Source organism: Schistocerca piceifrons, chromosome 1 (assembly GCF_021461385.2).
Source record: "Schistocerca piceifrons isolate TAMUIC-IGC-003096 chromosome 1, iqSchPice1.1, whole genome shotgun sequence".
Lineage (NCBI taxonomy): Eukaryota > Metazoa > Arthropoda > Insecta > Orthoptera > Acrididae > Schistocerca > Schistocerca piceifrons.
The window spans coordinates 598,055,318-598,070,175 of record NC_060138.1 but is presented as its reverse complement, the minus strand read 5'-3'; the positions used below and the strand labels follow the sequence as shown (position 1 = coordinate 598,070,175).

General features: G+C 41.7%; 1 protein-coding gene across 1 annotated transcript in view; it reads right to left on the bottom strand.

The window, feature by feature from the left end:
- The window catches only part of LOC124755559 (otoferlin-like), a 461,140-nt gene that overhangs the window by 363,480 nt on the left and 82,802 nt on the right, over positions 1 to 14,858 (bottom strand). The window contains exon 3 of the mRNA XM_047249045.1: positions 1,202 to 1,393. Within this exon, the coding sequence (XP_047105001.1) occupies positions 1,202 to 1,393 (192 nt within the window). The remainder of the gene's footprint in view (positions 1 to 1,201; positions 1,394 to 14,858) is intronic.

Below are 14,858 nucleotides of genomic sequence, written 5' to 3'. Positions count from 1 at the left end.
CGTGCAGACACAGAAGGTCGTGTTACGACTCAAAATGTGTGCAATTGGCTGCATTGTGCGCAACTTCACTCGCGACGTCTATGGAGAGATCCATCTTTGCTACCACGACACCATGCAGCGCGGTATACATGGGCCCGACAACATGCCAAATGAACCGCTTAGGATTGGCATGACGTTCTCTTCACCGATGAGTGTCGCATGTACCTTCAACCAGACAGTCGTCGGAGACGTGTTTAGAGGCAATCCAGTCAGGCTGAACGCCTTAGACACACTGTCCAGCAGGTGCAGCAAGGTGGCTCCCTGCTGTTTTGGCGTGGCAATCTGTTGGGGGCCACGTACGCAGCTGGTGGTCAGGAAGGCGCCGTAAAGGCTGTACAATACGTGAATGTCATCCTCCGACCGATGGTACAACCATATCGGCAGCATATTGGCGAGGCATTCGTCTACATGGACGACAATTAGAACCCCCATCGTGCACATATTGTGAATGACTTCCTTCAGGATAACGACATCGCTCGACTAGAGTGGTCGGCATGTTCTCCAGACATGAACCCTATCGAACGTGCCTGGGATATATTGAAAAGGACTGTTTATGGATGACGTGACCCACCAACCGCTCTCAGGGATCTACACCGAATCGCCGTTGAGGAGTGGGACAATCTGGACCAACAGTAGATTGATGAACTTGTGGATAGTATTCTACGACGAATACAGTCATGCATCAGTTCAAGAGGACGTGCTCTTGGGTATTAGAAGCACGTGTGTGTACTGCAATCTGGACCACCATCTCTGAAGGTCTCGCTTTGTTGTGGTACAACATGGAATGTGTGGTTTTCATGAGCAATAAAAACGGTGGAAATGTTGTTTGTGTTGAACTCTATTCCAATTTTCTGTACTGGTTCCGGTACTCTCGAAACCGAGGTGATGTAAAACTTTTTTTGATATGTGTTTATTATGATACACAGCGCCGCTGGCGGTTGGCGCGGAAGTTGCTTGAAAGCTACGACTCATTTGCTGTCAGGCGACACACACACACACACGCACACACACACACACACACACACACACACACACACACTACGCTGAACACAATAACGTCGCCGGTTGGCGCGAACTTAATAGCAGATGCTGAAACGTCATTGTCTCTCGAAACGCATAGCTGAATTGCTGAAGTACTATTAGAGTGGTTGAATGTACTCACGGGCAGCGGCTTGTTGTTGGAGTCGAGCATGGTGTCGCAGAGCGCGAGGCGGCCGTCGCGCAGCACCTGCTGCAGCAGCAGGCTGTAGGCGCCGAGCGCGCGCTCGCGGCCGAAGTAGCGGCTGTGCTGCAGCAGCGTCAGAGTCACCGCCTCGCCCGCCTCCGCCGCGCGCGCTAGCGGCCACTCGAAGTGCTGCAACAACCATCAAAAAAAGTTCTCTTCACTTGTGGCGTCTGGTGAAGCCTGCGATGACGTTGTGATGGATGCTCACTCTCTCATCAGCCTCCTCTTCCCCCCCCCCCCCCCCCCCCACTGGCTACATGAATTGCTGCAACCAATATTTGCTCGTAATGAGTAGCAGCGCTTAATGCGTGAAGTACTTTCCAACTCAGCTGCAGCGGATTAGCACCACTGACTGGCCAGCCTATGCTGCGTGAGCTACAAGCCACTGCAAGGGCTGTAACAAGCAACGTGCACTGACTTGTAAGGATGGAGAAACGTCTCATGAGGTTGGCATTTTCTAAGTACCAACTCTGCCGAGCTAGAATAGCGTCTGCCTCCATTACACAGCACCATACACTTGATGTTTATAAAAAAACAAACATTTCTATCTGCTAAGCAGAGGGAAGAATTTGATGAAGTCTGCAGTTCTCAGATACTGGCTACTGAAACGGAACACTATAATGTGCTAAAGAACAGCCACATTAATTTTTGAAACGATAAGTAAATGGACACCCTAGCTGCAAACAGTCGTTGATATACTTCATTGGAGACATGTTGAAAATGTGTACCCCGACCGGGACTCGAACCCGGGATCTCCTGCTTACATGGCAGACGCTCTATCCATCTTTTTTTATTTTTTTGTTTTTTACCGCTTTTTTCTCTCTTATTTTAAAGCCCCTTAGAAAATGGAACTTAAAAAAAAACCAAGTGCCACCGCCAATTTTCATCCTATAACAAAAAAATCTGGTCCACTTTAGGCGTTGGCTCCTGACTAAACCTACCTCAGAGAGCTGCCTATATACCAGGGGAAACATGGGAAATCAAGGTTAGGGCTATCCTTACAAACAAAACAAAATCTTCCTTTTTCTGAAATTTATTTTTATTTTTATTTATTTATTTTTTGTTTATTTTTGTTGTGTGGTTGATCAGAGGCCGTCTACGCCCCGCTGGCAATATGCTGAGTCACGTCTTCTCGAAATTGATGTGTTCCGTTCAGTTGTTCAGAAACAGGAAACCTTCTTCTCTCTTGGCTTAACACATTCCAGCTGCGAGGCGGGTCATGGAAAGCACTCCAAAGGAAGTTCGAGAAAAATTGTCTGTATTTTGGGTGACGGACAACGACATAATGGCGGTCCTTGAGGTATGTCCAAAAATCGAGTACAGAGTCTACAGTTTGTCCAAATAGGTAGTGAATGGCATGCCCGCGAATCCAATTCACAGCATTGGTCTTTGTCCGAGGAAAATAGTCACGGTACGGAAATAATAATGAAAGGGGAGTAATCCGATGCGGAATGTCCCGCGTTAGAAAAGCTACAATACGACGAACCAAGTGCCAAACCTCCGCCGCCGGTCCGCAAACAAACCGATGTTCGTCATTGTCTGGCACTCCACACGTGGAAAAGAGAGGTGACTGGGCGCGGTGGATACGATGAAGACGAGATTGGTTGATATGCTTACCATTGACAGTTATGTACCAGACAGATTGAACTTTCGTGTCAAGGTAACAGGCGAACACCGCGCGCCATACATGACGCCAGTCAACCTGGGGGAACTTTTGTTCAATCGAGATAGGTGGACGACCTAATTGGAGGACATTGTGTACTGCCTTTGTCTTGAGTAAAAGCTGTCTTGGTAAGGTGAGGCGTAGATAACTGAGTTCAAGAAAGAAGTATCTTATATAATGGAACTGGCCCGGAACATCCGAGATCATCACTGGGGCTGACAGTGAGACCGGCGTATATGCCGACAGGAGGAGACCAGTGAGGCTCGTAGGGCAACGTGTCCGTACCGTCATCTGGGAGCTAACAAAAAGGGCGCGAGCTCTATCCGGCACGTGAAACAGACCTATCCCACCTCGTTCCCGGGGAAGAGTAAGGGTTGCATAGTTAACTTTGAACAACAGCCCAGAGCTGACGAAAGATGCCATCGCTGCCAACATGCGACGTGCCACAGTAAGCGGGAAAGGTAGAACTTGAGCTACATGGGAAACTCGGGATGCGATACATATATTTACATACCGGGTTCGTTGGAGAATGTCTAGGGAGCGAAGGCGATGGTCCATAAGACCTGCTCTTATCATTAAAAGGAGGCGTCGGCAGTTGATGGTGGCTGAACGCCGGAGATCAGATGGAAAAATCTATTCCCAAACAGCGAATGGTATCAACGGTGGTGAGAGGTGTAACCCACTCCACGGGAAGTCCCGTGCCAATGAACATAACTTGTGACTTACGTACGTTTAAAGCGCTACCCGACGCCTCACCATAAGTCGCTACCCACGTCATAACAGCTCGAACATCGTCGGCATTACGTAAAGAGATGACTACATCGTCAGCATAGGCCGTGCAACAGAATCGGTAGCGATCTATGGACAACCCTACGAAACGTTGTCTTAGTCCACATAGGAAGGATTCTAAAAGGCGTACAAAATCGTTGATAGAGGGCAACCTTGACGTACGGATCGACCTATTTTTATCGGAGGAGTGAGTCTGCCATTGTACAATCATGCTCAAAAGTATCCAAACGACCTGAATTGCATTTCGCCTGATTCGCATGCAACCCTCATAACGTAGCTGTGTAGCAGGTCCTCTAATCGGTCCTTGGTACAGTCGTTTGACTATTGAAAATGGCTCCAACAAGTCACCACTAGAAAACTCTGCTCTATATCGCAGTAACTCAAGATGTAAAGTAATACCATGATACCACAAATATCAGGGAACACTTTATCACAGATAAAACTGTCCTTAAGGCTTGTAAGCTCACATTTATTGCAATAAATGACATACCTGAAATGTTACTACTCTCATTATTACGTAGTAAGTTCGTCGTATTCATGATTTCCTCTTCAAAGTAACATACCGTACTTGTTATTTAACACAAAATGACATTAAAAATTAAGTAATTCGCGAGCAGCTAGTTGAGAATATGTATGAACTTCAAATGACACGACGAACCGTCTCGTTCTGCATATGGATTCAAACCCAGGTCATGCAGACTAAGATTTCGTGACTGACGGAAACTAGCAGTCATTCATGACTAGGCATACAGAGGGTGATATACCTCGATTTAAGACAGTATCAGTTAGCAAATATCAACTATAAATTACATAACGTAAACATTTTTAGGGACGCGATTTCCTACCCAGCATGTTAAATATTGCTTCTTCACAAGTAACTTACTTGAAACGCCGAGAGGTAAAGCTTTGTGTTGGACAGGGATTCGAACCCAGAAACTAGTCGGATTGTTATCGAAGCTCAATCAACTGTGACATATCGGATATTCGCGGCAGTAGCTAGATGTTTTAATGGAAATGACGAGACCAAACATTTTTTTCCATCCCAGGAATCCAACCCGGAACCTATCGCTGTTATATTCTAGATAAACGAACGTTAAATATGGGTTTTTTACATCAGCAGCGACATGTGAGCATGTTTGAACTAGAAATAATATGACGAAGAGTTCAGTGCTGACTGGGAATCGAACCCCACAAATATTGTTGTTGACTACACACAGAGAGACGTCAGCTACCGAATTTTTTCTCCACTCGGAATAACATCTTTGAACTTACAGTGATCTCTCAAATAGTTGTGTGTCTGACTGAGAGTCAAAAACGTCAGATATCGTTAGTGTTGACAACGAATGAAAATGCATTAAAAATCAAAATTATTATCCACCAGCAGGTAAGTGTTCTAATGCTAGAGCTTGATAATACATAATGAAAACTTTAGTGCCGGGCCAGCATTCGAACCCATTCACGCGCAATATGTGGAGATGAGGAATCTGCAGTTTTGAACAAACAACAAATTGTAGTCCAGCTGTATTGTCACGAAGGGAACAAATTCCGCGTTAAGGGCGGTCTGAGTTGCATTCCCAGTTCAAAACCAATTTTATCGACATACAGAAGTTCAAATAAAAGGTGGAATAAGGGTCCTGTGACCCTACATAGCGTTTGTTTCGTTATTAGAAATAAATAACTAGTATAAGAAAGGTTACTGGTGACAGAGTTCCCACATTTCGCCAATCCTGACTTATTGTGGTTCAACCTAACGTCTACATGGTAGAGAAGGAATATCATGTTTAATGTGAATTTCAGATCACTATGCCATTATATCTTCTTCACTTTGCGTAGCCAGAAGAGAATAGAGTCTATCTATCCCTATTAAAAATCGTCGGTAGAAGTTGGAATCGAACCCACACCAGCAGCACAGGTACCCAGCATCAATCCAACGGACCACCAACTCCTCTGCCGTACAACTCATTTATCTATCATAACACGCATGCGGCACACTCCATGAGAATTCTGACCCACAGGCTCCCTGTAGTGGTTTGCAGCATGTTCAGTACAATAATTTACTTGGTTGACCGTATCACCATGAACTAGCTGCCTCGGCTACCCAGTGCATACATTCGACTATTTTGTGATCACCGAAATAAAATCACGTAACTGCCACCTACACCGAACTGCTAATAGTGTAGGATGCAGAAATTTTAATAGGAAGTGTTCCTTTCCATTTGAGCTACTCTATTGCGCTATGTGTTTGTTGAAAACGTCCTGCAGTGCAAAAGAAAAGCTGTAACTGTCTGTCTCTCAGAAGTCTAGATCCGGCCATATGCATTATCTCACAGCACTGTGGAACGCGCAAGTTCTGGAGAAACTGTTCTTGACTTCTGGAGGTGCTGTAGTTAGACGACAGCTAGTAGCGTCACGGTAAGTGTCGCGCACTGTAGATGAGAAAGTCGCGGGTTCTATTACATTCGCTGCTACATTTTTTGCAATGCAATTCTGCTGTCTGCTGAAGTTACCAATTTAATGGAACTTTGAACATAATTCCCTTCACTTCTCAACCCAAAATAGCCTCATGTGGAAAAATGGCTAACTTCTGCGACATTTTGTTCTTTTCAGGTTTAATAGACAGCCAGGTCGCAGATGCATCTCGAAGCTTTTGTACTATGTATGGGGAGAGCGCATCGTGCCAAAATAGTCAGAAAAGTATTTTCTGCATTAACTGTCGTCTGGTAGAGGCATTTTATTCTTCTTCAAACCTTGTTTGACAGCTTTAACTCAGAACAAGTTTTCTACATGCATATAATCAATAAACTGCATGTGCATTGTCAGAATGTTAGAGATAACATCAGAGAATTCACATATATCGTTGATGATTAATTTATCTCTCATGTTTATTATTGTTTTAACAACACTAAAAGAAACCTTACGAAAATTGTGCACTTTATTATAAGAAATGTAATAAAACTACCCACGATAACCTTACGACGAAAGTCTGTTTTGATAAAACTGAGTATCTGTGCAGAAGCATGTCTCTGTCGGCACGAATTAGTAAAATACTACTCACTTTGATTTCGATTGGGTCTGTGTTTAATTGGTATGCTGTGTCATACTCAAGATGTATGCAAATGTGGCATTTCATAAATAAAGTTATGTATTCCTAGAAATCCAAAATTTGCTTGTCAGCAGCGGAAACAGGCGTACCTGTTGTTCAGCATAGTAAGTTTTTCAACATTGCACTACGAGCCGAAAGTATTTTCTTGCGATTTCCTTATCGATGTTTGATCTGACTGTTTGTAGCTCTTTCACAGAAGGAATAAAAACGCTACACTCACTGAGACTGGAACTGTGCACCATAACAGACGCTGTTTCACAGGTCAGTACATTACCACAGAGCTGGCGAAGAAGTACGTGGCTTGTCTTCCTCTTACGAGACCAATAGTGGCTACAACTCGTAAACCGCTATTTGAAGGACGAGATTAGTTGCGATTTCCACGTGCAACGACTTTCCTGGGCTGAAACCCGTAAATTTACAGTATTTTGTTACACCTCAAGCGATAACAACTCAGATTTCTCAATGGAAATAACAAGTAAAATCAAGTGAACTTTGAGGCTTAATTCCGTGCACACCAGGAAGTAACTCGTCGATCACAGATTTGCCAAACATACATTGCCTTGTTGCCAAATCTCAGTTGCAATACCAGCAGGAAGAAGACGAACCGATGTGATCTTACAGCGGGCTGGGAAGTGACCATAGCTGGTGTCTCCAAGCCGCAGCTGCAACGGCTTGGAATACGTAATGCGTCTGATTCGCATTTCTGTAGCTAGGTTTAGGGACTGGAGCGTAGTTACTAATAATACTCAGAACTGACTGCAAACTAAGCATCATAAATCAGTAACTCTCCTAGTTGTTTTTATATTTCTTTCGTAAGTGTACTCAAAACTAAGAAATTAATTTACAGACGTTTTCGTGCCTCGCCGATAGTCGAGCACAACAAACAAATAAAAATAAAAAAAAGAATGTGTGTGTGTGTGTGTGTGTGTGTGTGTGTGTGTGTGTGTGTGTGTGACAGAGAGAGATAAAAATCAAAAAGAATGAGAGAGAGAGAGTAAAAAATTAAAATTGTAAAGAAATTGAATCATGGTATCCAAAGAACTCTTTCATTAAAATGACACGTTCCACACATCATTACGATAATCGTGTTCATGATCTATGAAACAAGAATTAATCTAATGTAATCTAATCTAATCATATCATATTGATGACTAGCCATGAAGAGTCATGAATTACCGAAGTTTTTGCCAATACCAGTAACCAAATCTAACATTGAAAATAAAAGACGACAATTTTTGTAATAAACCGGGACTTCTGTCAAGACCCTTTCGTCCCTGTTAATTAACCACGAAAAAGTCTGATATACCTCTATTCTGGAGTAACAAAGTGTGCATGCATTTAAAGATGAAGTGCATGATGTGAAGTTGCCGGACATACGATTCTGAGAGGAGCACGACTGTATTGCCCACTTTACGTGAACGACTCGGCGGTCAGTTTTTTGTTCTAAGACTGTATCTACAACACATATTGCACGCTGAAGACCCAGAAGAATTAAAAAACAAAAGTAGTTTATGAGAGCAACGTTAACTATAGCGTTCGAAGTATTCATAGTATTGTATACGTGTGTGCAAACGCCTTCCAATGCCAACTCAAGGAAGACAAGGATACACAGTCTAGCTTCGATATTATAAATTCGCCTCAGTTTGCGGATGAACTCAGACTTAGGTTCATAATCATTTAGAATATTTAGCAGTACTGTACCCATTGGGGTTAAACTCGTTTGCAACCAATGATTCTCACAGCTACAGGAACACTACTTGTGATACCTCATAGACCAAATACTTACGCAGTGCTATCAGACGAAAAGATCAACCTGACATAAACTGTGGGAAGTTTCTTTTACAACCTTCGTACCTGGATAATGAGCTTTTTCCTATTTGAGATGTCTGTGAACATTGCTGATTGAGACGATTTAAGACGAAACTAAATTCCTTCAGCTACGACAATGTTTAAAGAAATCGTCTTAACGGCACTAAATCGTCGTTTGTGAATCATTTACCGGACGAATTCTGCCGCATTTCACTGGTTGAAAGACAAAAAGCTTACTGACAAATTTCACAAAAGGAAAAGAGGGACGAAATGTCTTCCACTGGAAGGTCATGTTGTTTTATTTAATTGATTACAAAATCAGGCAAAACGAAGAGTCAGGTTGTCAGTATAAGCACATTACTGTTGTCAGCATGATGTTGCACTGCCCAGGGCCTGTAATGATAAGGGGCCCGTTTAGGTCAGGCATATTGTATACAGAAGTGGAAGAGAGACCACCACTAAATTCTAACCCGTATGCATTGCATACATTTTGACAATGTTGACTGGAATACTCTCTTTCAAATTCTAAAGGTGGCAGGGGTAAAATACAGGGAGCGAAAGGCTATTTACAATTTGTACAGAAACCAGATGGCAGTTATAAGAGTCGAGGGACATGAAAGGGAAGCAGTGGTTGGGAAGGGAGTAAGACAAGGTTGTAGCCTCTCCCCGATGTTGTTCAATCTGTATATTGAGCAAGCAGTAAAGGAAACAAAAGAAAAATTCGGAGTAGGTATTAAAATTCATGGAGAAGAAATAAAAACTTTGAGGTTCGCCGATGACATTGTAATTCTGTCAGAGACAGCAAAGGACTTGGAAGAGCAGTTTAATGGAATGGACAGTGTCTTGAAAGGAGGATATAAGATGGACATCAACAAAAGCAAAACAAGGATAATGGAATGCATTAAGTCGGGTGATGCTGAGGGAATTAGATTAGGAAATGAGGCACTTAAAGTAGTAAAGGAGTTTTGCTATTTGGGGAGCAAAATAACTGATGATGGTCGAAGTAGAGAGGATATAAAATGTAGGCTGGCAATGGCAAGGAAAGCATTTCTGAAGAAGAGAAATTTGTTAACATCCAGTATTGATTTAAGTGTCACGAAGTCATTTCTGAAAGTATTCGTATGGAGTGTAGCCATGTATGGAAGTGAAACATGGACGATAAATAGTTTGGACAAGAAGAGAATAGAAGCTTTCGAAATGTGGTGCTACAGAAGAATGCTGAAGATTAGATGGGTAGATCACATAACTAATGAGGAAGTATTGAATAGGATTGGGGAGAAGAGAAGTTTGTGGCACAACTTGACCAGAAGAAGGGATCGGTTGGTAGGACATGTTCTGAGGCATCAAGGGATCACCAATTTAGTATTGGAGGGCAGTGTGGAGGGTAAAAATCGTAGAGGGAGACCAAGAGATGAATACACTAAGCAGATTCAGAAGGATGTAGGTTGCAGTAGGTACTGGGAGATGAAAAAGCTTGCACAGGATAGAGTAGCATGGAGAGCTGCATCAAACCAGTCTCAGGACTGAAGACCACAACAATGCATTGCATACACACAGAAATTACTGTTACAGTGTACTTATGGAGCCCAATGAGTGAATTGCATATTTTCCGGTGAGCAAGAGAACTGGCAAACAGTCTTCGCTACATTAGGTTACTTAATCTGGTTTCACTCTGAGCCAGAATTTATGGTCAGCGACGAAGTGTAAGGTCAATGAGTCGGATGCGAGTTTTGCAACTGTGAAATACTTTCCTACATTATAAAAGCGAATATTAAATTTGAACTAATATTGCGAAAATTTTGTACTTGGATACTTAGAATGAAAATCTTTCTGTTTATTGCAAAGGAAAACAATTGATTTTCTAAAACATTGTCTGTCATACACAACTTGAAACAGGTTATGTCGACCAAATCATATGGAAGAACTGACAGCGACGTATGTCGGAAGGCAGTAAGATCTCTTGCCTTTGGGTTTGGCAGTACTCGATAGCCATTTCTAGGCGCAAGTAAATGAAGAAAGGCACCGCGTTTTTGTTATCAAGTAACGTCTTCATCAACTACTTAAGTTTTAATGTAATCTACGAGTAATTACTGATGTTTGGTATTAACCTGAAAAGTATTCTGTAGGCAGGGAAGGAACCGTGATGGGTTCGTATCTCTGTCACGGAACTTCACATCATGCACTTCATCTTTAAATGCATGCACACTTTGTTACTCCAGAATAGAGGTATATCAGACATTTTTCGTGGTTAATTAACAGGGACGAAAGGGTCTTGACAGAAGTCCCGGTTTATTACAAAAATTGTCGTCTTTTATTTTCAATGTTAGATTTGGTTATTGGTATTGGCAAAAACTTCGGTAATTCATGACTCTTCATGGCTAGTCATCAATATGATATGATTAGATTAGATTACATTAGATTAATTCTTGTTTCATAGATCATGAACACGATTATAGTAATGATGTGGAACGTGTCATTTTAATGAAAGAGTTCTTTGGATACCATGATTCAATTTCTTTACAATTTTAATTTTTTACTCTCTCTCTCTCTCATTCTTTTTGATTTTTATCTCTCTCTCTCTCTGTCACACACACACACACACACACACACACACACACACATTCTTTTTTTTTTTTTTTTATTTGTTTGTTGTGCTCGACTATCGGCGAGGCACGAAAACGTCTGTAAATTAATTTCTTAGTTTTGAGTACACTTACGAAAGAAATATAAAAACAACTAGGAGAGTTACTGATTTATGATGCTTAGTTTGCAGTCAGTTCTGAGTATTATTAGTAACTACGCTCCAGTCCCTAAACCTAGCTACAGAAATGCGAATCAGACGCATTACGTATTCCAAGCCGTTGCAGCTGCGGCTTGGAGACACCAGCTATGGTCACTTCCCAGCCCGCTGTAATATCACATCGGTTCGTCTTCTTCCTGCTGGTATTGCAACTGAGATTTGGCAACAAGGCAATGTATGTTTGGCAAATCTGTGATCGACGAATTACTTCCTGGTGTGCACGGAATTAAGCCTCAAAGTTCACTTGATTTTACTTGTTATTTCCATTGAGAAATCTGAGTTGTTATCGCTTGAGGTGTAACAAAATACTGTAAATTTACGGGTTTCAGCCCAGGAAAGTCGTTGCACGTGGAAATCGCAACTAATCTCGTCCTTCAAATAGCGGTTCACGAGTTGTAGCCACTATTGGTCTCGTAAGAGGAAGTTGTGACACATACTTCTTCGCCAGCTCTGTGGTAATGTACTGACCTGTGAAACAGCGTCTGTTATGGTGCATAGTTCCAGTCTCAGTGAGTATAGCGTTTTTATCCCTTCTATGAAAGAGATACAAACAGTCAGATCAAACATCGATAAGGAAATCGCAAGAAAATACTTTCGGCTCATAGTGCAATGGTGAAAAACTTACAATGCTGCACAACAGGTAACGCCTGTTTCCGCTGCTGACAAGCAAATTTTGGGTTTCTAGGAATACATAACTTTATTTATGAAATGCCACATTTGCATACATCTTGAGTATGACACAGCATACCAATTAAACACAAACCCAATCAAAATCTAAGTGAGTAGTATTTTACCAATTTATGTCGATAGAGGCTCGCTTGTGTACAGATACTCAGTTTTATTAAAACAGACTTTCGTCGTAAGTTCACAATTTTCGTAAAGTTTCTTTTAGTGTTGTTAAAACAATAATAAACATGAGAGATAAATTAATCATCAACGATATATGCGAATTCTCCGATGTTATCCATAACAGTCAGAAAATGCACATGCAGTTTATTGATTACATGCATGTAGAATACTTGTTCTGAGTTAAAGCTCTCAAACAAGGTTTGACGAAGAATAAAATGCCACTACCAGGCGACAGCTAATATAGAAAATACTTTTTCGACGTATTTTGGCACGATGCGCTCTACCCATACATAATACAAAAGTTTCGAGATGCATCTACTCTCTGGCTGTCTGTTAAACCTGAAATGAACAAAATGTCGCAGAAGTTAGCCCTTTTTCCACATACGACTATTTTGGGATGAGAAGTGAAGGGAATTATTTTACTAGTTCCATTAGATTGATAACTTTAGCAGACAGGAGAATTGCGTTTTAAAAAATACAGCAGTGAATGTACTCCAACTCGCGACATCTTACCTACCGTGCGCGATACTTGACATTACGCTACTAGCCGACACATAGCTGTAACAGCTCCAGAAGTCGAAAACAATTCCTCCAGAACTTCTGCAGTCCACAGCGCTGTGGGATAATGCATATGGCCAGGTCAATACTTATGAGAGACAAACAGTTATACCTTTTCTTTTTCACTGCACGACGTTTTCAACAAACAGATAGCGCAATAGAGTAGCTCAAGTGGAAAGGACCACATCGTATTTAAATTTCTGCATCCTACACTGTTGGCAGTTCTGTGTTGGTGGCAGTTACGTGATTTTATTTTGGTGATTACAAAATAAAGTTGAATGTATGCACTGGGTAGCCGAGGCAGCTAGTTCATGGTGATTCGGTCAACCCAGTAAATGAATTTACTGAACATGCTCCAAATTGATACAGGGAGCCTGTGGGTCAGAATTCTCAGCCAGTGTGGCACAACGGCGTTATGACAGAAAAATGAGACCCCCAGAAGAGGGTTTGGTGATCAGTTGGGCTGATGAGAGGTTCATATATTTATGGTCTGGGTTCGATTCCAACTTCGGTCAGTGATTTTATATAGGGAGAGACAGATTCCATTCTCTTCTGGCTGCACCAAGTGAAGAAGATATAATGGCATTGTGGTCTGAAATTCACATTGCAAATGATATTCCTTCTCTACCAAGTAGACGTTAGGTTCAGCCACAGTAAAGCCTGGAGTGGCGACATGTAGAAACTCTATCACCACTAACCTTTCTTATACTAGTTATTTATTTCTAGTGACGAAACAAACGCTATGTAGGTTCACAGGACACTTATTCCATCTTTTATTTGAGCTTCTGTATGTCGATAGAATTGTTTCTGAACTGGGAATGCAACTCAGACCGCCCTTAACGCGGAATTTGTTCCCTTCGTGACAATACAGCTCGACTACAATTTGTTGTTTGTTCAAAACTGCAGATTCCTCATCTCCACATACTGCGCGTGAATGGGTTCGAATCCTGGCCCGGCACTGAAGATTTCATTATGTATTATCAAGATCTAGCATGAGAACACCTATATGCTGGTGGATAATAATTTCGATTTTTTATGTATTTTCATTTGTTGCCAGCAACAACGATATTTGACGTTTGTGACTCCCAGTGAGACACAGAACTATTTGCGAGGTCACTGTAAGTTCAATAAGATTTTATTCCGTGCTGCTGGTGGAGAAAAATTCGGTAGCTGACGTCTCTTTGCGTGTAGTCAACAACGATATGTGTGGGGCTCTATTCCCAGTCAGCACTGAACTCTTCGTCATATTATTTCTAGTTCAAACATGCTCACATGTCGCTGCTGGTGCAACAGACCCATACTTAACGTTCGTTTTCTCTAGAATATAACAGCGATAGGTGCCGGGCTGGAGTCCTGGGAAGGAAAAAATTAATGTTTCGTCTCGTCATTTCAGTTAAAACATCTAGCTACTGCCCAGAAAATGCGATATGTCACAGTTGATTGAGCTTCGGTATCTATCCGATTAGGTTCTGGGTTCGAATCCCTTTCCAACAAAAAGCTTTACCTCACGGCATTTCAAATAAGTTACTTGTTAAGAAGCAATATTTAACATCTTTTGTAGTTCGTTAACAGGGACAATAGGAGCTGGGTAGCAATTCGGGTCTGTTTAAAATGTTTGCGTTATGTAATTTAACGTTGGTATTTGCTAATTGATACTGTCTAAAATCGAGGTATAACACTCTCTGTATGTCTAATCGGGAATGACTGTTAGTTTCCGTCAGTCACGAAATCTTTGCTTAATCTGCCTTACCTGGGTTTGAATCCATATGCAGAACGAGACGGTTCGTCGTGTCATTTGAAGTTCATACATATTCTCAACTAGCTGCTCGTGAATAACTTAAATTTTTAATGTCATTTTGTGTTAAATAATAAGTACGGTATGTTACTTTGAAGAGGAAATCATGAATACGACGAACTTACTACGTGCATTACCTATCTGACGTAATAATGAGAGTGGTAACATTTCAGGTATGTCATTTATTGTAATAAATGCGAGCTTACAAGCCTTAAGGACAGTCTTACC